This window comes from Lineus longissimus, chromosome 1 (genome assembly GCF_910592395.1).
Source record: "Lineus longissimus chromosome 1, tnLinLong1.2, whole genome shotgun sequence".
Classification (NCBI taxonomy): Eukaryota; Metazoa; Nemertea; class Pilidiophora; order Heteronemertea; family Lineidae; genus Lineus; species Lineus longissimus.
The window spans coordinates 25,168,077-25,191,620 of NC_088308.1; the positions used below are offsets into that span (position 1 = coordinate 25,168,077).

The window sequence follows — 23,544 nt, forward strand, 5'->3', positions numbered from 1 at the left end:
ATAGTGTCTAAGCAGTAAGTAGTTAGCAGTGAAATCCGACTGCTCTTGTAATGTTCGTTGTTACAATACTGGAACTTCTTTTCTTGCAGGCATCTGAAAGAGAGATCATCTGGATCATGCGAGGTGCCATCTTTGCTGTTGGAGCTCTTGCCACTGCCATGGGGATTACGATCACGACCATATATGGATTGTGGTACCTATGCGCCGACCTCGTCTTCGTAATTCTCTTCCCCCAACTCGTTTCAGTTGTTTACTTACAAGGAAGTAACACTTACGGTGCTCTTGCTGGATATATTTTAGGCATATTTTTCAGATTCGGGGGCGGTGAGCCTTTAATTCACATGCCACCGCTAATAAAATATCCCTGGTATAACGAGGAAACGAATGAACAACTATTCCCATTCCGGGTGTTGAGTATGTTAATCAGCTTCGGGACTATAGTAGCTGTGTCTTATCCGTTGAAATATGCTTTCGAGGAAGGAATATTCCCAAAGAAATATGACATATTCATGTGTATAGTGAATATACCTGAGGAAACGCTGGCATTGAAAGAACCACAGGAGGGTGAGATGACAGTTCTTAATTCCATGAAAGGTTCAATGGCGAATGGACAGATTAACCCTGCGCTTAAATTTTCACAGGAAGACCTACTGGATGGGGACCGATCGCCGATCGATGATATGCCTCGGAAACGCATGTCTGTTCCAGGCGCCAGTCCGGATGATGAGTCCCCCAACAAGAAGTTTGAAGACACGACAGGCTTATAACGGAATATTGACGTTAGGAGCAACAAGGTTTTTGAATCGATGCGTTTCGGACAAATATTGCTGCATTGGTTCAGTGACTAGTTTTGTACCATGAATATGTGTCTATATGTACACCGTTGGCAGATGTTGACCAGTTTAATAGTTTTAGATGGACGGTTTTATGATGAGGAGTCTCTGGAGATAATGCTGGCTGGCGGCACTTGCATAGTTTTTATCGAGTCTCTGGGTAGGAGGCACCAGGGATAGCTGTGTGTTTGCACAGATCTGTACAAGACCTGCCCTTTGTACAGGAATGCAGTAAATTAAATTTGTGCCGGCCATGCATTATTTCAAGATACTGTTCCTTATACTTGTGTCCTACATGTATGCTGAGCCAAATGTCAGATTATGTTTTTTGGCCATGTTGGTAAACTTGGATATGTTATTGGTTATATGACTTACTTTACTGTAGCAACGTGTTTAAGGCAGTAAAAAGAGGCAATTGGCAATGTTTATCAGATGTCCATAGGCTTAGGCACATTGATGCAGTATAAAATGTTAAAAATAATAGATGATTTCACCTTCCGTACAGAGGGCAGCCGACAGATTTGAAGAAATGGTCAAAAAATTTGAGGGGGACCATTTGTTTGATGAAAACATGGTTCTGTGGTCGTCATGCATGTGGCCATGGTTGGTGATAATCATTGCTCTTAATCAAATCATATCAAAACAGAGACATTTTTGATTGACATTCCATGTGTAGTCATCACTTGTCAGAGACCTTGTTTCTGTGGTTGTCACGGTAACTAGTCCTGTATATCAGTAATGTCGGTTTTTGTAGCTCAACTCCATGACGACACAGAAACAAGATCTCTGTGAACCTGCAACTTGCAATCAATTTAAAACCCACCAATTATTGATTTTACCCGCAGATGAGCGATATTTTTATCGCTTGTTACAGCAATAATTGCTGCAGGTCGCAAAAACAAAAATCACTGGTGTGTCAATCGGGGCAGGCTAAAAGGTCATGTCAGAACAGATGCCATAATGATGCTGACATAAACATTATGGATGGCTTTATGTACATGTATCTGCTGATGATACCATTAACCGATGTAAATCTGTTTGAAAATATGCGTTTAGAACTATTTGTTGTTATATTCACTACTTGTATTGTTATGTTATGACAGTGAATAGACTTTGTTTCTTGGGCTTTAAAGAGAGACTGATGAAGAACTGACAGTTCAGATATCACAGAGGCTGATATTTCCCTGGCAGTGGATCATTGACATTCCATCATGTAGAGTAGCTGGTAAGGTCACCCATGGGACTGATAAATGCTGTCCTGAATTGAGAGGTGTCCTTAACACAAAGGTGAGAGGAATGGATATAACCAACTTGGGACCAAAAGCAATGTCCTTAATAGAGAAGGTGTCCTTAATAGAGAAGGTGTCCTTACTAGAGAGGTGTCCGCTAAGGAGGTTCCACTGTCTGAAAATGTGAATGTTTTTCACTCCCCGTGCTGTTTCTGAATCAATTTCCAAATAGTTGTTTAACAAATTCTCGAACCTGTGACTGATCAAAATAAGCACCTGAAGGTATTTTACAACTTCAGAGCATAAAATCGAAAGTAATCATGTGGAAATTTTTTGAAAATACTTTGCAAAGTTAATTCTCGTCTCTCTCGCCAGTCCCCACCATGAATATAAACATATCATTTCAAAATGCGATCAAAATGCGATCAAATTATATTTTATCAATTTGTATTCTATTGTTTTATTTGCACTGTTCTACTTATGACATATCATTTATCAATTGCTCTATTTAACAGTATGTTGATCTCAGATTTTATTAAATATATTAAATACTTCTCAGTTGTCTACCTATTAGGTCATAGTCAATAAGTGTATGATTTTGGATAAAATCCAAGGTCGGTCTAAAGCTGCATCTACAGCCTTACAATGATGAATTATGGAGCATTATTTTAAGAATCTGTAGCATATGCCCATTTCTACCGCCAGAAATGCGTGATTTGTAAGCCAGCGGGGCAGATACATCCCACAAGAGTTTTCTTGCATAACCTATGATAGCTGTTTAAAAATTGTGTTTTCCTGAAAGTGTCTTTAATGTGAATAGTAGATACGCATTTAACAAGTGCGGAACATTAAAATTTGAATTTGTGGAAGATATTTTCAGGAAAGCAACAAAGTCTGTGAAATCTGTGCTTGGGTTTATTTGTTTGATATGATCTGATGAAATGTCTACCACTGATTTCACATACAGTATGCAACTGAAAGACTCTACCCATGACTGGCTTCAACTGGAATGTGAACTACTAGCTCCGTATTTGTGGTGGAAAAGCTGTCAGCCATTTGGAGAGGGTCTGGCCATACAATAGGATGGTGAAATTTCCAAAGAGTTATCAATACAGAAAAAGCTCATGTGGTCACAATCGTGTACATAGTAGAATATGTTTTTATATGAAAATGTATTAATGTTATGTGTGACCGTCAATACAATGTATACAATGTGATCTAGGTCGAGTGATCCATGGTGAAATCTTGTGGCAAATGTATAAACAAAGACAGATAATAATCACTATTATGATGTAAAAATTGTCTCGTGTCATGAAAAAATGTTGATAATTTGTAAAGTAACACCAAAAGGACCACAAAAGTGGATAAAAAAATGCATGTCACTTTGTTCATATACACGAATTAAGAAGTAGATTAGCCTGGGTTCTTGAACAACTTAAGGGACTCATTGTATTTAGTATAGAATGCATATATTTACCGATGGGCAATAATACCAATATGTCGGAGTGCTCCCAACCCTAGATTTACAGGACTTGGGTGATTGAGAAAACTAATTCTTGCATACATGTATATGTTTAGTAATACCAGTATGTTGATTATGCAGGACAATAGATGGATACATCCAAAATTAGTCGAGTGATCACAGAACCAATTATAAAATGATTACTAATATAGATGCCAACGTGCTATCATGATGTTTTTGCATTCCTAATGTCATCATTAAGCATAATTTTGGATTTGTCTATCAAAGTAAATAATAGCAATACTAGTCTTGCTCAGTCTGTATCTGTACCGCACGAGTTGATCCAGAAAAAAGTTTTTTTGAATTATCTGCTTCCTTTGGTAGATGATTTACACTGGGATATCCCATTATCTGCTACTGAGACAGATGATTTGCACCGGGCTATTCCATTATCTGCTACCTGGGGCAGGTGATTTACACTGGGATATCCCATTATCTGCTACTGGGACAGATGATTTGCACCGGGCTATTCCATTATCTGCTACCTGGGGCAGGTGATTTACACTGGGATATCCCATTATCTGCTTCTGGGACAGATGATTTGCACCGGGCTATTCCATTATCTGCTACCTGGGGCAGGTGATTTACACTGGGATATCCCATTATCTGCTACTGGGACATATCATTTGCACCGGGCTATCCCATTATCTGCTACCTGGGGCAGGTGATTTACACTGGGAAAGTGATGTTCTACCTAAGTTGTGTCAAGAGAAATATCAGACTAAATATTTAGTTGTATCTCTCTTGGTTGCATCTCTGGATCTACTCTGCGGTTCATGGACCCTAGTATACAGTTCATGATACGTCATCACTGACAATACTATGCATTCATAGACCTTTATGTCAGATCGTCGACCATCTTTAAAGTTAATATTGTGAGGTACTTGACTGTAAACATGAAGTAGCTGGCCACTATGGGTATTCGATGCAAGGTAATTCCAGCGAGAGTTGTTGTATTTTTCCTCTGAAGTTTGACGCAGTCGATGATATGAAAACAGATTGTTCTAGCAATCCATTTGTGAATGTTTTGCTTGCAACGTTTCAGGCTCTAGAGGGTTAACTGCTTGTTGGATTTTATTGAACTGTGGCACCTAGCTCCTTCTCCATTGATGTTCCCTTCTGTTTATCAATCTGACATCGTTACAAAGAGTAACTCTTGGAACCTCTATGTAGTGAGTGCATAATGTCCTCAGTGATTATATAGATTTTAAATAGGCATTGATTATTTTTATGACTCGGTGTTAAAATCAGTTCAGGATGTGTATAAATGTATCATATTGTTAGCATACATATGAGTCTACTCGAGAGGTCGGTGTACTCTAAAAGTCAGTGTATTCAACATGTCAGTGTACACGACAGGTTAGTGTACACTATATGTCAGTGTACCCTACATATCAGTGTACCCTACATGTCAGTGTACAATATAACGAAAGAATACTCAATACTTGTCTATGCATAGACTCAGTTTGTAAATATCAGTAGTTTGTAGTCTAGTATCATGTAAGGTCCCTTAGGGTGGTAAATGTGATACTTAATGCTCAATATTCAAATTGGCACGGTAGTAATGAAATATATTTTTAATTTGTGAGCATATAAAGGTGTTGTAGGCCTACATATACTAGTGCAGTATAATGTAGTCAGTTGACAGCATCATAACTTGGTCGGATTTGTGTGTAGATTTAGACATGGAGACCTATAACTATGTACTATCAGGTCTGTGCAGGTTATGTTGGTGTCCACTGTAAAGTGTGGTAGATTCCTTGATCACTGTGTAATGTAGATGCTCATACGTCTTGAGTAGGAAGCATTATAGTCCATCCGTTAATAAAAATTGTGTTATTTCATCAGATCAACGAAATTGAAAAATCATACTTAGTCTTCTCCTGTCATGAGCCAAAAATTGAAAAAACTAAATACTTGTGATGTCGTATTGACTGAATTTGAACTACTTCTCTTGATTTATGTTTGTGCAAAGAACATTTGACCATTTCAAGAAGTTAAATTTCAAACAGTTCAATATATGATAATGCCTATTGATTCAGCCCACCGACAAGACTATAGGTCTAGCAGGATAGATTACCAGCAGTTGTGATGCCTAGCTTTGGTCCATTGCACTCAGAGTTGAGAGCAGGAAAAGGTTTCTTTGTGATCCTAAATAGCTTTTGTATGGTGTTATGGGAACATGGTGTTCTCAGAGTAATCGACAAGTATGTTAGGAACTGTCTTTCGGCCAAAAAGCACTTTAAGGCCTAAAAGCATAACGATTAATGGGGCATTAGGCACCCTGGCCTAGACAGGTGTTCGGAGACAACATGGCGTGAAATATCAACAACCTTGGGTGTCAGACGCTCTCTAAATCACATACAGCAAGTGGGAATATAGGCATTTATGCTGTCACAAACTTATGATACTCTCAACTTTGAGTAACATGGATTATAGCACAGGTGTTGACAACACTTGTTTGTAGTGTTATTTATTCTTCCAGTGTTGTTGATTCCTGTATAGATTGATCAGACTTGTAAAACTTGATAATCACAATGTGATATATATTGTACTATGTGATGTTAAAACAGTAGAGTCAGTTTTAATCCCTTCTTTCCAGAAGCATCTTCAAAGCTTGTGATCAAAATATTGAGGGAACAGATTGAGATAAGATAACAAAATTTATTGATCTTATGCATCTGAACTTATAAAGATATGAACGAATAAGTATAAAAGTTGTAAATACAGACGGAAAAACAGTTTACTCAAGAAAAGACCAATCCTTGGCATGCCCAACAGAAATCACAGATCAATTACATAACTGAACTATGTTAGCTGAAACAAAGTGTCCAGTGACCCCAAAAGCAGCACTGTTTAAGTTATGGTCATCTCAAACTGATACAGTGTCATTACTAAACTTCAGAACAATAAGTAAAATACTGAGAATAAAAATACGTAAAGAACTATGCAAGGTGATAGGTTGAGAGGATGATCCACATGTACCTAATGCCAAGATGACCAGGAAAACATCTATTTCAAATACTGTTTGAGTTCCTGAAGATGCTTTTGGTAGAAAGGGTTGAAATACAACGTACTGTAACTATAGCTGTTATATGGTAATGAGAGAAAAATTAAAAAGTGTTGTCTCAGAGAAGAAGAGGAAACCTTGTATATGTATCATATAACTGGCAATCTATATTGAATATGTCCGGCTTACCTAGAACCTAGTTATTTAGTTATGAAAATATAGTAGATGACTGGGCAATATGAGGGCTGGCAATATGAAATGATGATTAGTACTCGAGGACCCGTCGAGAAATAAATGAGGGAAAGCATGTCAAACTGTTTCTGTTGTATTATTTTGTCCATGAGTGCATAGCATTTAAGAGACAGCGTGATAGTCTCCTCCTACTAGGACTGCTTTATCAAGGCAACTGTCTTCAGCGGACATGATGAGTCATCTCCAAGTGGGAATGCTTCCTCGAGGTAACTGTCTCCAATAGACATCAGGACAGTCTCCTCCAAGGGGAATGCTTCCTCGAGCTAACTGTCTCCAACAGACATCAGAACAGTCTCCTCCAAGGGGAATGCTTCCTTGAGGCAACTGTCTCCAACAGACACCAGGACAGTCTCCTCCAAGGGGAATGCTTCCTTGAGGCAACTGTCTCCAATAGACATCAGGACAGTCTCCTCCAAGTGGGAATCCTTCCTCGAGGTAACTGTCTCCAACAGACATCAGAACAGTCTCCTCCAAGGGGAATGCTTCCTCGAGGCAACTGTCTCCAACAGACATCAGAACAGTCTCCTTCAAGAGAGAATCCTTCCTTGAGGCAACTGTCTCCAACAGACATCAGAACAGTCTCCTCCAAGGGGAATCCTTCCTTGAGGCACCTGTCTCCAACTGACATCAGGACAGTCACTTCCAAGGGGAATCCTTCCTTGAGGCAAATGTCTCAAACAGACATCAGAACAGTCTCCTCCAAGGGGAATCCTTTCTTGAGGCAACTGTCTCCAACTGACATCAGGACAGTCACTTCCAAGGGGAATCCTTCCTTGAGGCAACTGTCTCCAATAGACATCAGGACAGTCTCCTCCAAGGGGAATGCTTCCTCGAGGTAACTGTCTCCAACAGACATCAGAACAGTCTCCTCCAAGGGGAATGCTTCCTTGAGGCAACTGTCTCCAACAGACACCAGGACAGTCTCCTCCGAGGGGAATGCTTCCTTGAGGCAACTGTCTCCAATAGACATCAGGACAGTCTCCTCCAAGTGAGAATGCTTCCTTGAGGCAACTGTCTCCAACAGACATCAGAACAGTCTCCTCCAAGAGAGAATGCTTCCTTGAGGCAACTGTCTCCAACAGACATCAGAACAGTCGCTTCCAAGGGGAATGCTTCCTTGAGGCAACTCTCTCCAATAGACATCAGGACAGTCTCCTCCAAGTGGGAATCCTTCCTCGAGGTAACTGTCTCCAACAGACATCAGAACAGTCTCCTCCAAGGGGAATGCTTCCTCGAGGCAACTCTCTCCAACAGACATCAGAACAGTCTCCTCCAAGTGGGAATCCTTCCTTGAGGCAACTGTCTCCAACAGACATTAGAACAGTCTCCTCCAAGGGGAATCCTTCCTTGAGGCACCTGTCTCCAACTGACATCAGGACAGTCACTTCCAAGGGGAATCCTTCCTTGAGGCAAATGTCTCAAACAGACATCAGAACAGTCTCCTCCAAGGGGAATCCTTTCTTGAGGCAACTGTCTCCAACTGACATCAGGACAGTCACTTCCAAGGGGAATCCTCCCTTGAGGCAACTGTCTCAAACAGACATCAGGACAGTCACTTCCAAGGGGAATGCTTCCTCGAGGTAACTGTCTCCAACAGACATCAGAACAGTCTCCTCCAAGGGGAATGCTTCCTCGAGGTAACTGTCTCCAACAGACATCAGAACAGTCTCCTCCAAGGGGAATCCTTCCTTGAGGCAACAGTCTCCAATAGACACGAGGACAGTCTCCTCCAAGGGGAATGCTTCCTTGAGCCACCTGTCTCCAACAGACATCAGGACACCCTTCTCCAAGGGGAATTCTTCCTCAGACGTCAAGATAATCTCCTCGAAGGGGAATCCTTCCTTTAAGCAACTGTCTCCAACAGACATGAGGGCATTCTCCTCGAAGGGGAATCCTTCCTGTACTCTAACAGACAGCAGTCACCTCCTAGTGGGAGTCTTTCCTCGAGACAACGTTCTCCAACAGACATGAGTGTGTTCCGTACAGAGACAAAGAACAACATAGACCGCAACTGTCTCCAACAGACATGATGACAGTCTCCTCCAAGCGAGAATCCATCCTCGAGGCAACTGTACTCTCCATTAGACATGAGGACAGTCTTTTCCAAGTGGTGATTCTTCCTTGAGCCATCTGTCTCAGACAGACACCAGGACAGTCTCCTTCAAGCGGGAATCCTTCCTCGAGGCAACTGTACTCTCCATTAGACATGAGGACAGTCTTCTCCAAGTGGTAATTCTTCCTCGAGCCAACTGTCTCAGACAGACATCAGGACAGTCTCCTTCAAGCGGGAACCCTGTCATATAGACAATCTCCTCCAAGTGGTGATTCGTCCTGGAGGCACTGTTTCCAATGGACATCGGGATATGAAGGCAATCTCCTCCAAACGGGAATCCTTCCTGAGAGCGACTTGGGGGAAGAGAGGGGGAAGCGTATCACCTCATCCAACTTCTGTGGAACAGTCCCCTCCTGGGGTGGGGTCCCAATGTGGAAATGGTTTTGGCCCTTACCTTTCAAAGACAGATGTAGTAGCTCTTTCCAATGACACTTATGCCTTCCCGATCCTCCTCCATTTGTGCACACTTCCTGGAGACATTAGTCTCCACTGTGAGGTTGTGACTGATGGCATAGGCCACGGGCTGGCGAAGTATACAGTAGCACAAATACTATACATATCCAAAGCAGAATTTACCGCTTCTCACTTTGGAGAACGTCTCCGATGTTGTGAGAGGAGACTGTCCTGATGTCTGTTGGAGACAGTTGCCTGAAGGAAGGATTCTCACTTGGAGGTGACTGTCCTGATATCTGTTGGAGACAGTTGCCTCAAGTAAGGATTCCCACTTGGAGGAGACTGTCCTCAAGTCTGTTGGAGACAGTTGCCTGAAGGAAGCTTTCCCACTTGGAGGAGACTGTCCTCAAGTCTGTTGGAGACAGTTGCCTGAAGGAAGCTTTCCCACTTGGAGGAGGCTGTCCTGATGTCTGCTGGAGACAGTTGCCTCAAGGAAGCATTCCCACTTGGAGGAGACTGTTCTAATGTTTGTTGGAGACAGGATTCTCACTTGGAGGAGACTGCCCTGATGTGTGTTGGAGACTGTTACCTTTAGGATTGAAGGATTCCCCATGGTGGAGGCTGTCCTCAAACGGAGACAGTTGCCTCTCGGAAACATTCCCTCTTGGAGGAGACTGTCCTCAGGTCTGTTGGAGACAGTTGCCTCAAGTAAGGATTCCCACTTGGAGGAGACTGTCCTGATGTATGTTGGAGACAGTTGCCTCAAGGAAGGATTCCCCTTGGAGGTGACTGTCCTGATGTCTGTTGGAGACAGTTGCCTCAAGTAAGGATTCCCCTTGGAGGAGACTGTCCTTATGTATGTTGGAGACAGTTGCCTCAAGTAAGGATTCCCACTTGGAGGAGACTGTCCTGATGTATGTTGGAGACAGTTGCCTCAAGGAAGGATTCCCCTTGGAGGTGACTGTCCTGATGTCTGTTGGAGACAGTTGCCTTAAGTAAGGATTCTCACTTGGAGGATACTGTCGTCTTAATGTCAGTTGGAGACAGCTGCTTCACCAAAACAAAGACAGAATACCAAACTGTGGAATGATGGGTCTCTGACCAGGGACGTCAATTGAAAGAATAACAAAGTCTATTTTACTGAGATCGTTAATCTTTATTTACACCATGTACAACTCTTTTACATAAGAATAAGGATCAAGCATTTCGAGGTCTCTCTACGATCTGACATAACATTGAAAGACAGGGCTCCCAATGGTATTGAACACAGATTTCCCTGCACATACACATAATACATACACTACCATAAACTCTTAGATAAAAATATGTAACTTGGATACTTTAGGTCATGGCTACAATTTGTGGATCTAAATAAAGATAATTTTGAACGAAATGGGAAAATGTTTGCTTTCACTGTTTCAGATAATGACACCCTCTTTCTTTTAAAACTTAGAGACTGACCTCTTACTCGGACTTTCTGATGGTCTTGTTGTATGAAACTGGTCACATTGCATCCAAAGTTCACAATTTTCTAGTAGATCATTGAATGTTAATGAAAACATCACAAACACAACATAACTAGACAACAACACGTTAACCTTCAAGACGACATTCTCAACAATTTCCAAATTTTCCTAAGGAATGCCCAAAATGATTAACATTTTGTACACATAGTTTCACATTAAGTATACCAGTAACATGATCAAACATAACATATGAGGTCACACACATTTTGTCCCAATGCCAACGAATGCTAAAATGCCCAACGAGCCATCCTTCCCTAACACCTCGAAACATTCCACTAACAGAGCAGCACCTTTCATGCATTTATTTACATTTTTACAACATATACATACAATCAGCAAGCCAAACACTCGAAAAAACATCACTTTGAACTGATATACTTAAAGAGGTACTAAAGGCTGAGAGAATGGGGCCAATTTGTGGCCTCAAAGTGACTAAAATGAAAGTGTTTACTGTGGGATCAGACAGACACCTATTGGCAACCTAATCAGGCCCACCTGGTGCCTGCCTATAGTCTCCCTTTAATATTTCAGTTCACAACTCTAGCATGGCACCATTAGATCCAATAAATACATGCTCAGAAATCTGTACAGCTTTGTGTAGTTCCTACGGTTTTTCAAGACGTCATCGCTTCCTTGTGTCCGGAGTCGAGTAGACAGATATAAACCCATCGGTACTGCCAGCTGCTAACTTCACCTACACAGAACAGAAAACGGGGAGGGAGTTAGATATGCAAACTGGGAAATATATGCGGCTATTAAAGTTCATGGTTTTGTTAATTAGATCTTTGGCATAGTTTTTATTTAGTGTTTTGATAACACTGCACCAGTACATGCAATTTCATTAAATTTAATTTTTCGTTGCATTTTCTTTTTGTGAATTTTGAACTTCGTTCATATCAGATGAATAGTTTGAGAACTTTTGGATAGAAACAACATATTATTCCAAGTGACTTTCAATTTTGGCATACACAGGTTAGGATTGAATGACTGACTGTTCCACCACAGACAATGAACCCAGATGGCACATTTTGTTTATTGGTTTGTTTACTTTAGTGACTTACCTTATAAGGGTGGAACGACATACAGCTGATGGGTCCTATCCTCTGACCCATGAATCCCTCGTGGTATTTGATCGTACTGAGGTTATCTCCGGATTGGTTGAACACGTTGATGACTTGGTTGAGGTAGCCACTGAAAGATAATGCATGAATGATGTTATGAAGTTTGTTTCAGCTCTCCGATGAAAGGGCCAGCCAGAATTGCTCACTCCCAAACTCCCAGCTCTAAAATAAGGTGCCTGGCGAAAAGGCAGTTTGCACCAGATATTTACCTAGCTGGCATCTTACCAACAGGCCTAATTGAAAAAGGCATCGAATAACTGCCCTAAGGAAAACTCAATAAGGTGATGCCTTACCATGCAAGTACGTCTGCATATGGATGGACTTGAAACGAGGTCAGGTGCTGAGCTGTGTTGATCACTTTTACCGATTCCGTAAACCGGGGATCCCAGAAGCGTATATCACCACCAACACTGAAATCAACAAAGATGAATGAATCAGGCAGACAGTCAGAAAGAGGATGCAATGAAACATGCTACAATTGGTTCTGTTGTTATCCTCAATGTAAATTCACTTGCTGATAGATTGGGTGGTCAGATAAATCTTAGGCAGGATCCTTGCTAATGACCAGATGTTTTGCCCTGCCCAGTCACAGAGGAAGCTCCTACATGTAGTCTATTTACAAAATGAAACTTGGAAACTATATCAATAAGGCAAACATGAATTCTGATGACTGTCGAAAAGTTGCAATGTCTTATCGTGCCACATACCTTCCACTAATGATCTTGCCATTGACACCCCTCTGGAGATGCACGTTTATCACCCAGCCACTGTGTTCCCGCAGGGTCATCACTCGACTGGAAGTGAAATACACAGATCAGACAGAGAGTGAAACATATCAGTAACAAATCCAACTTAAACTGCCTTTCATACAGTTCAAGGAAAGAAGGTGTCACTGGGATAGTTGTTCCGATGCTTAATTAAAACTCAGATCATAGTTGATTTCTACAAGCTGGCGACATAGAGAAGAAGGATGTTATAGATTGAAACCACTTTCTGGACTCACCATTCGTTAGGAGCCAGCCTCCTATCATAGAGGCGTACAGATCCATCCCCACAGCCCGCTATAACGAGAGATTTTCCAGCCGCATCACTTGCAAGGCTCGTCACACAGCTATCAGCACCAGTAGGTATATCTTGAATTTTCGTTTCTCGCTGGGTATCCCAGACTTTGATAGTCCTGACGTCACCGGACACCAGCAGTGATCCGGTCTGCTGGGCCCAGTCGGCGACTAGACCTGAACCTGAAAGTGACGAAGGGTTAAGTTAAACTGTTTCCAAGTTAACATTTCATAGTCAATATCCACTTAGATAGGGCAGGACAATCAGATTAACTCAATTGATTGCACAGCACCAGGCTGATGGGAAAAAGCGCACATAATTACATGTTAAAGAAATATTGTGCCAACCTTGGACTATCAACCTACCTCTATTTGAGGGTAACATGTCCGAGAGAGCTTGCCATGAAGTCACCAGCTCTGGCCGCTCTCCTGTTTTACAGTAATCCTTCCATATCCGTACAGCACCATCATCTGCAACATGAAAAATTAACCTATCACTTTCCAAGACTTCAGCTAGGTTTTGCAAATGCGATGTGCGACCAAGAGTGGCGGGAAAACATTCCAAACCCCAGATTATTTGATAATCTTTAGGTTGAACAATATTAAAACTGATTTCTGACTCGTCAAAACTAATTCCTTTGAATATTTCTGCGGGTTTTTTTTGGGGGGGGGGGGAGGCACTGAAACCCTTCATGGGTTAAACCTAATGTACTCAACCAGTCTTACCTGATCCGACCAGCAGCATTGCCTTTTCATGAGAATTGATGAAATCCAACATGGTAATGCGACTGTGTTTGGGATTGTGGTTTTGAAAATAGTCTATTCTCGTTCCCTGTCCAAGCTCCCATATACTGATGCCTTCCCTATCGGAGACGGCCAGATAAGGCTCGTACGGATGGAACTTGACAGCTGTTGGCACACATGTATTGCGGTTGATGAACACTTGATCGTCCAGACGACTAAAACCTGAAATGGAAAAACGGTACACCGAACTGGGCTGTGATTGCCTGTAACGAAGGTCTCAAACTGTCCAAGTGAAAGTAATACTGGATGGAGTGAGTGTTTGGCAGGAGGATTTAGTTTTCAACCACATCGTTAAAAGGTTCTATACAACTTTTGGAGGTATGCATCCCTACCTGTGGTTTAAATCCCTTGTAGAACAAAACCCACAGCAATTACTGAAACATCTTTGGACTCGTATGTCGGCATTAAAGGAAATGGAGAACTTCTTTACAGGAAATATCTCAAACTCACCAGCACGATCTTGGGCATATGTTGCACTCTTGCGGACCTGAGCATTCCGTAGAAATCCAAACTCCTTCTCATGATAGCGGGCGCTCTCGATATCCTGGTCTGCTGGGACTCGCATGACTGGCTGAGCAAAGTATTTACAGCACCATTCAAATAGCTCAGTGGAGACGGGGAGTGCATTCTTGTCGGGTAAGACAGGTGGCTCTTCGTCCGCAACCTTGGATGAAACGCAAGCACAAATACATGAGCATGATAAGAGTGGTTGTAGGGTAATCAAACTTGGAGCCATGTTTTGGACCTTGCCATATCAACTGAAATGTTACCACATTTCCACAAAGAATGACAGCTACAAGTTGACGGCCAAGTTACTTTCACAATTGATTAAACCATGAAGGAAGGAAATTTTAGATGACATTCCTGGGAGCTACCCTGTGGAACACTCCATTTCACAAACATACGTACCACACTAGGCCCCTTATCAAATAACTTCCTTGAGCGAGAGAACTGTGTTGAGTATGTAGTAGGCAAGACAGAATTTGCTTGCATAGCTTCCGCTAAGGATGCCCCGTCAGGCACACTGGTCCTTGAATCTTGAGATCCTCGTCTCTGGTTGTTGAGGTAGGGTTTGGCTGATGAAACCTGTAAAGAACCTCGCCGAATCTCAGGATGAAATTCTGGTTTCAGGAAGTCTTTGTCAATTTTCGAATCCAGATTTGTTTTCTTGTGGAATTTGCGGAGTTCTGGCACATGGTCATTCCGAGGGGGAGGGCTCTCGCTGTAATTCAAGAAGTGGACTGTGAATATACATGGTCATAATATCTTCATCAGTTCCAACAAACTTCACTTCATGAAAGCTTCTTTTATGTTGGCAGACCATTAGAGAGGATATCTCTAAAGTTACACAAATAGCCGGAAAATGAAAGGGCTTTCCACTACTAGTACTGTAAACATGGTAAAAATGAAATAAATTGAATCAGAACCTACCCTAAGTGAAGAACAACAGCAGGTCGATTAGAAGGACTAGATGGGGCAGAGTGTGAGTTTGATTCCCGCTGTATAACCTGCTTAGGAATGGCGGACACAGTCGCCTTCAGCTTGATACTATTGACAAGAGTCTTGGCTAAGTCGGCCACTTTTGGGTGCGGGTCCACAACCAACTGTAACAACGCCTTCCACACAGCTGTGTAGACGTTTCCATAGCTCCCGCCGACCATTCCCGTAATTGATGACGTTGATGCTACACGTTTCATCCGCTCGAATACCGGTACTGGTGTGGCTTCCGTACCGCTCCCAGAGCTTTCAAAACTGCTTCCACTGCCGCTGCTGTAGTTTAGACCAGGACTAGTTAGAAGCATCTGATTGGCTGAAAGCGACATTATGCAAATTTATGATCATGAATTACAAGGAAGACAAAAATTGTAAAATGAACATGATAAGATAGACATACCACTTAGTGAACATTGAAAATAAGTGAAAGACACAGTTACTGCTTGGGCAAAACAACATTGTCACAGTCATCTGGGATATCATACAATTTTATCGCCAAGAAAACAGACCTTGAGGAAAGGTCTTGTCAGCAACAAGACCCACACAATGCATACCCGACATTTTGCACCGGACAATTTATACATACATGTATATTATGTTACTTGTAGCGTGGGATCATATGACCTTTGCACAAGACTTATTATCGCAGGTATAAATTGCCTGGTTAGGAATAGTTCCGGCATGATTTGTATGAATCAGCTTACAAGCAACTTTGATGCCCTCACCAGAAGAAACTACAGTATAATATCATTCAAAATAAAACAAGATTTGCCACAAATATAGGACATTTTGTCTATCGAAAACGTATAAATAAACATACTAGGGCTCAGTGAAAGCATTCCTTTGATACTTGGTTTAGATGAGCTTCTACGCATGCCGGAGGAAGTAAAAGTACTCAATGTTACGTCTGGAAATGAAGCAAGAACATGGGTACACCTATGTACAATGAAGCAAGGAAGAAATGAAGGACAATAGCTAAGACAGTAAAAGCATTGTGCATGTGCTCAGTTTAAGTTTATTGGCGATGGATTTTTGGTATCACGACCTTTTTCCACTTGAACAATTTATGCTCGACTTGAGTCCATTGCCTGTTGAAATTGCAAAACGCATCATCAAATGCTCAAGTGGAGATACATTGTAAGCCTTCACAGTATCGACACAGGCCGATAGCGCTCCTCACTTATCTAAAAGAATTCCTTTTCCACGCAATAATGAATAAACTGAGCATCCACAGTAAGAAATATACATGTATTATACACCAGGATTTCAGCAGGGACCACACCTCCCAAATGGAAGGTAAGGTACCTGTAGGTGAAATAAGCGTCTCTCTATCGCACAGAACTTAAAAGGCATTGAACAGGTAACAATACTCTGGTCATTGGGCATATCTACTTTTCTAGCAAATGTGACAGCATGTAATCTGCCTGGACCGATCTCTATCAACAAAGCATTAGCTCTACCAGTACTGAAGGGACATAATATAACAACATTTTCCTCTCTTATATTTCATGACAATAAAGTTCCTTTTCTCTACATAATATTTATCAACCAATTACACTTTCTTACCAGTGAGAAAACTGAAATCAAAGTGGAAAACCAGAAACATACATTTTCCTGGGAAACTCATGTAAGACAATATTGATGAGTTACTGAGTTAAATGTTTTGAGAAACTCGACCCTGGTGCCTGTAGTAGAGGAAAGCAACAGTAGTGATTAAATCCCTTCCATTTGTCATCTGGTCACTCCAACAGTGATACTTGCAATATGTACTGCAAACCGCCAATTTTTGCATCACTTATTTTTGTGTTTTGCGAAAGTTTCTGAATTTTTTTAATTTTCCTGATTTTTTCTTCGCAGATAATTTCAGTTCTTCCAATTTAAGAGATTACCATTTTTGTGAATTGGGTTATTTGCAAAATCTGCAAAAATAAAACGTCTCACTGCCACGTTCTTGAGGACCAACAGTGTAAATGTTTGACCAGTCGAACACAAAGAAGTACAGAAAGAAGAAAACGTCCACATAAACTGGCTGTTTACAGTACATTTGCTACTAGAAGGTTCAAAAAACGGATAGAAAGGAGTAAAAGTTAATGGGAGCACTCACCTAGGGGAGCGTTAGTGACAACATTCCACCCACCTGGAGCCACCGCTGCCACCATTGGATTGTTCTGGTCGCGCTGCCGTTCCTCCTCCAAGAACTGGTGGGCGACGACAGCAAACTGGTTCTCGAATTGTGCCACAAGTCCAGCCAAGGCAACAACTAGCTCCTGAAATGTGAGTATTGATGGAAATCATTAGTCAGGCCTCAAAACCTTGTCAACATTATCAGGATAATCTGTATTTTGATTTGACAGTTGAAATGCTTGCAGCGCCACCTAGAGAGATGCATCAGAATGCAAGGACAAGGTCGTCATTGCTAGTGTTGAAAATGTCGATGCGTACCTGGCGGACAAGAGGGCTTCCATCGCTGACGACTGATATCAGATTCATTCCCACATTGTGGTCGATGTTATTGGCATGGTCACCTCGTTCTGAACTGTTGTTGACAAATGCACCCAGAGCAAAGACAGCAGACGCCCGAACCTCAGGTACATTGTCTTGTAATAACTCGTACATTTTCTCATGGGCACAGTCCCGCACGCCAACCCACTTGGCAGGATCGAACTTGGTCCAAACCTGAAATGAGAGCACAGTTGAACTCTTTAACCGTGAATCAACAGTTGTGAATTGTCTCAGTAGCAGCGGGGCCGAGGTCATCAAACTTCTAGGCACCAACACTATGGACTGTTATGTAACACCATCCTCTATGGGGGTCTACTATTGAAATATAACCCTTTTGACAAGTAATCACTTTAACTTGGACCACCGCATGAGCTTCAAAAGCAGCTACATCATGTCACAATTTTAGATGCTCAAGATGATGGCCAATGTGTTTCCGTATAATTTCTGTGAAATGTCCTTACCTTTGCTAGACATAATGTAAGCCACTGCCTCAGTAAGTCGTGCTCATCAGTCAACTGGTCTAAGCAGGTCGCGATGAGGCTGCCCTGAAGAGTCGCTTCCTGTCCTATTTTATAGTTGTTGACAATCATTGCGAGGACAAATGCAGCCATCGTCCGATGCTCGGCCTGAAACAAGTAATCAGGAATAGAGAAATTGTCTCTTTTGCCTTGTGTACACAAGAAGTATTTAACTCTTCTTCAAATGGTGTATTGTGAGCTCAAAGTAGCCATTTTTCTTTTACTCTATATTCGGTCAAGGAAGAGGAGTCCATTATAAGCTAATTATCTTCCTCCAAGGTATTCTGTGTGACCTCACAAAAGCACCAGGTGACATCTTATTCAATCCTGTTCACAGGCACAGATGATGATGATGATGAAGTGTAAAGGCTCTGTTTTATACTTACTGGCATATAGGAATCTGAGAGAACTGACAAGAAGTACTTGTGTCCATTATCTTTCACCAGGTCAGCCTGGCATGACTGCAAAGAAAAGAAGAAATCAAAACTAAAACTTACAACAGGAAAAGAATGGTAGCGGGAGCATTTCCAACAGCAGTATGTCAGCGAAATCCCATGTTTGTCAACAAAGTTGAACCTTTTCACTTTAGTTCAATGTAGCAGACGTTACAAACAAAGATGATTGAGCATCTAGAACACACTGACCCAAACCATTTTATGCAAGAGTCTTCCTTGCATTTACCTCACCAATCAATCACTGCACACAACATTCTCCTATACTCACACTGTCCACAGCCATGATCTTTGCCCAAATAAAGACGAGTAGATTTCTCAATTCTCTTGCTGAACTCTGGAGTAACTTGAGGACATAAGGGAAGATGCCTACAGACAGGGCCTAAAATGTACCAAAATTGCCATATGAAATTGAATGCCTGACAATGCTTGTACGTGTATTCTGGTGGCTAAGAGAGGCAAAAAACAAGACGGCACCATGAATGCAAGGAGCCTGACAGACCCCCCCAAATACCTGAACCATTTCACTTCAAAAAGCCAAAGACGAATATCATAGGCAGCAGTCTCATCAAGCAGCCGGAAAATGGTTGAGGAGGTAGATGGAAGCAACTTACCAAACTAACAGCCCATGGTCCAAGGTCAAGGAATCGACCCAACAGTTCCAAGGCTCTCAATCGGTGGACTTGACTGAGCAGCACCTGCAGTACGATTGGAAGTTGCTCCGGTGGACTTCGAACATCTGAACCATAAGACACCCACACTTGGAAGGCTGTTAACTGCTCAGCGAAGAATGGACTGTGTTTGAAACTTGCTCCTTCCTCCAGTATGCCTGGCATTTGTGAAAGACAGAGGTCGAGGGTCAGATCCCATGCTTGCCTGAAGTAAGAAGAAACCCCACATCAATATTTCCTCGTCTTTATCAGGATGCACCTGCACAGCATCCGAAGACAGTTTTACTCAGAAACAAGACTGACACCTTACCACAGAGTGAGGCTTATACATCGTGGTGGGTGTCAGCCTTGAGAATCTTTTACAGCAGGTTGAGCAAGCCAAGATGAGATCTATGCTCCTGGGGTGTACGTAAACATGAAGCTGAGTTACAGTTACTCAGATGCCATACTCACCACATGGGATGCTGATAGGTTGGAGGCAGCTTCGGGCTCGAGTGAGGTGTACAGTTGTATGATCTCATGATGCGCTCGGCAAGAAGGAAGTTGCGGAATAGACTAGCTACCAACAAGTCCTGCCGGAACAGTTTCTGAAACAGCTCTGAAGAAGCAAAACAATTACTTCATCGTTTTCCTCAAATGGCTCAATTGGCATTAGCAGTAATGTTGGTGTTGAGTCACGCTACGATTACTGAAGGAGATAACACTTAGTTGAGCCAACTGTTTTTTTGGCCCACAACCTGACTTTTTTCTGAACTGATGGCTTTCATCATTTGCCAGATGTCACACACAGAAATGGTCCCAAAGTTTCCCAAAATAGACCCAGTCTTACTCTTACCTCTTGGCAATGTATTCCAAGCTATAGTGTCAGTGATAGCGGTAAAGATCCAGTTTAGTTCTCCTAACATGGTTCGCCTATCATTAAGCTGGCCAGGAATCCTAGAGGTGAAATAAATACATAATTGGGTAAGGCGAATACATGATAAAGACAATGCTTTTTTCTTGTAGAATCAACTGAAGACGATCCACTTCTCAAAAGTCCTCACACAGACATTCCCACAAGGAGCGGAACTAGAAGCCAAGCTGTGGGGATTACTGGATGAACTTGCCTAAATGCTAGTTATTTCTATGTTTGAGATGGCCAAGAAGGTGACTCATCCAGAACAACTGGGATATGACATGACCTCTCTTTTGAAATACTGGATGTATTTCCCATTTGGCACAAACACCACTTACTTGTCAATCAGCTCTATGTCCACTGCTGGAACAAGTTTCCCCTTGTTCTGGAGGACATACCTGAAAAGAGCAAACATCAATATTAAGTTCTAAAAAAACATCTTATGAGAGTGAGAAAAAGTTCATTGTACTGGTGAAGAAGCGTATTCCACAAGCATTTTGACTTCATTCACCTCCAATTCAATAAAACTGAAATACTTACCACCTGAGAGCTATTTTGATGGGCGTCGTGAGACAGGATGTGAAGAGGTCAGCAGGAAGTTCAGGGTTCATCGGGAGGAGTTCATTCGGACCACATGCTGCAAGCTGGATACAGTTCTTGACGGATACCAAAGGCGTGTCTTGGCTGTTTGACCGGTTTTTGGCTGCAAGCTGGAAATGCAAAGCCAAGGATATTTGAACTAAGTCAGAAGCAGATCATCATGCAAAGCACATGTTTCAAAGTTGGCCAAATGCACTAGTAACGCAAACACACTTAGTTGGCAGTACCTATTAGAATTTCAATTGAAGGATTTTGGTCAAGAATATGCCAGGCAATAGCAATGCCAAGAGGGTCCATAAACCTCTGTCAATCAGTGACGACTGATTTTACCTGACATCTACTGGATGACAGTACAAACAAATATGATCAAAATTTTGGGATTTGAACAAACAACCTACCAGTTGGATACTACTACCACTACCCCACCACACTCCCCATTCCTTTATCAATATCGTTTTTACCCACCTCAATTTCTTGCTCTCGTTGAACTTGGAACTGTTTGAATGACTCGAGTATGATACTGGCATTTGAACAATCATAGACATAGATAGACGGACTAGACATCCATGTCTGGAGATCATATATTGACAGTGGGATGTATTGGGTGTAACTCTGAAAAATATAAAGATGCAATTTTGAGTAGCAATCCTGGAATTGGTGATGGCAACTGGATATTAATCCACATCTTGAAGGAAAGGCACTAGTGTAAAATAAGAAGCACCATCAGAAAAATGGGCCAAATCAACCATGTTTCTACCAAAAAACACCACTATTTGTTCTGTCCCCTGCAACCCATCTTTCCTGACTTCACTCTGCTTGATGTGAGATTGTGCAGAGCCAAACCCTGACCAGACAATAGGGCCACCAATGCCCAACTGTGGGGAACTGACAGCTCCCAACTTGACCACATCCACAGAACTAACAAAGGCTAGGAGGAGCTCTTGTACTAACCTTGTTGAATACCCAGATCTCTCCATTCACAGTTGGTTTGGGGACACCATGTCCTGTGTAGTGGAAAAGGACTCTCTCTTCCTGTAAAAATAGAACAGATACATATACATGAATGGCATGAATGGATATGGGGCAAACATCAGAGGACATGATACATGAAGCTGCCTGTGGCAATGAAAATCTTGCACCGTTTGGCAAACTGAATATGGTTTTGCCAGAGAAATTACGGCATATAAGATATCCTTACCTTAGCATTTCTGCGCAGGGAGGTGCATAGTTTTTTCACTTCTTCCACAGTTGGGTCCAAACTCTGCTTGTATCTTGCCCTTGGCTGCCATCTCTCATATTGTTTTTGTAAGCTAGCCCCAATCGTTTCTAGAGCCTTCTGTGGACTCATTGACAGAGGATCTAAAACAAAAATATCATTCATCATCAACAAATGCTGCACAAAAGGAACACACCCATCAAATGTTGGTGCAAGATGAAAAATTCAAAACATTTGAGACGCATCTTCTCAAGGAAACCATATCATTATGGGGCCCTACACCTAAATAAATCAAATAGTAGGAGTATTGTTTTACTCAAGAGTAACCAACTCTCATAATCCTGAGATGTTATGTTTGTTAAAATGAAATGGTCCAGTTTTAAGTCCAGACCTCAAGTGATTACGAATCGTGCCGCGCGAACTACGCCACCAGTGGTCAACCATGTCATTGCATAGGCTCACGAGGTGAGCCAATGAGTCCGTTGGTACAGACAATTAGAAAGCTCAGTCATTAGCTTACCAATCCAACATTCCAATCTCGCACATGGAGAAGTCTTAACGACATCTGGAGGGTCAACACCAACATTCAAGCAGAGAACCAGGGCCACACTGACTGTCTTCATCTGAAATATTGGATGTATCAATTCTCATCTCATCTTTGATCTCAACATAATAGCAGTCGAGTCAAGTATTATACCGGTGCATGAACACGGCCCCATACATACTACATATAATAAAAGTGACAGCAAGGTATGTGGATCTATTGAATTACATTCGGACAATACCATAAGCCACTGTGGCCCTTTGTTCCAGGTGAAATGCTTGACTGGTCGGCGCCCAAACGACTTCTTCGAAAAGGTCGATTGAAGACTGAATCTGAAGTTTGAAACTGATGCCAACAGATCATACTACTATTACTACGGCCCATACTACAACTGGGACATACCCGTTCCTTCATTCTCCAAGTCTGTGCTTGGGATTTTGTCCCCTCGATATTCTCCACATGACGTTTTTCACAAAATGAGACAGGAAGTTGACGATCCTCAAGATCACCATTCTGTTCTTCAGCTGCTGTTGACATCTCGACTTCTTCAGCGATCATCTCAATATTTTTCTCATATGATATCGGTTAACCGTTTTTGGTGTAGAGCTAATTGTCACTGACGTATCGCTTTTCAATCGCAAGCTTTCGGGTGATTTGTGACTGCAAAAATGAAGAGGGTGGCATGCTTTCCGCCATTTTCCATTTCATGGTGCGATACTCTTAAACACGCCACAAATTTATGTATATAAACCTTTTAAAGATAATAATCATGAGCAAAAATTAATTCAATG

The 23,544-nt window shown here is 41.9% G+C and overlaps 2 protein-coding genes across 8 annotated transcripts in view; one reads left to right on the forward strand and one right to left on the reverse strand.

The window, feature by feature from the left end:
- The window catches only part of LOC135493769 (high-affinity choline transporter 1-like), a 45,218-nt gene extending 38,310 nt beyond the window's left edge, over positions 1–6,908 (forward strand). For all 4 annotated transcript variants that reach the window (XM_064781331.1, XM_064781350.1, XM_064781341.1 and 1 more), the window contains one exon: positions 90–6,908. In XM_064781331.1, the coding sequence (XP_064637401.1) occupies positions 90–767 (678 nt within the window). In that variant the 3' untranslated portion in view covers positions 768–6,908. The remainder of the gene's footprint in view (positions 1–89) is intronic.
- A 3,590-nt stretch (positions 6,909–10,498) lies between these two features.
- On the reverse strand, positions 10,499–23,441 carry LOC135493838 (regulatory-associated protein of mTOR-like). 4 transcript variants are annotated; one of them, XM_064781460.1, is made up of 26 exons: positions 23,156–23,441; positions 22,730–22,832; positions 22,192–22,352; positions 21,945–22,025; positions 21,459–21,605; positions 20,934–21,103; positions 20,732–20,791; positions 20,334–20,434; positions 19,952–20,096; positions 19,442–19,703; positions 19,099–19,209; positions 18,762–18,836; positions 18,319–18,483; positions 17,798–18,031; positions 17,493–17,622; positions 16,176–16,262; positions 15,293–15,671; positions 14,771–15,083; positions 14,312–14,525; positions 13,784–14,023; positions 13,424–13,528; positions 13,003–13,240; positions 12,707–12,793; positions 12,293–12,409; positions 11,940–12,069; positions 10,499–11,572 (listed from the first exon to the last, which is right to left on the reverse strand). In XM_064781460.1, exons 1-26 carry the CDS (start codon positions 23,309–23,311, stop codon positions 11,501–11,503), a joined length of 4,083 nt encoding a protein of 1,360 aa, XP_064637530.1. In that variant the 5' UTR covers positions 23,312–23,441; the 3' UTR covers positions 10,499–11,500. The 4 variants fall into 4 exon arrangements, with proteins under 4 accessions (XP_064637530.1, XP_064637522.1, XP_064637545.1 ...); XM_064781452.1 differs by having other exon boundaries at positions 17,460–17,622; XM_064781475.1 differs by lacking the exon at positions 16,176–16,262.
- Positions 23,442–23,544: the final 103 nt, after the last annotated feature.

Bases quoted from the DNA above. Each gene is read 5' to 3' on its own strand.
- LOC135493838 (XM_064781452.1), bottom strand. From the start codon at position 23,311: ATGATCGCTGAAGAAGTCGAGATGTCAACAGCAGCTGAAGAACAGAAT. The intron at 17,623-17,797 runs GTACGCATCGAC...CTCACATTTCAG, and splicing joins GAAGCCCTCTTGTCCGCCAG to GAGCTAGTTGTTGCCTTGGC. The intron at 15,084-15,292 runs GTAGGTTCTGAT...CTTGAATTACAG, and splicing joins GCTGTTGTTCTTCACTTAGG to CGAGAGCCCTCCCCCTCGGA.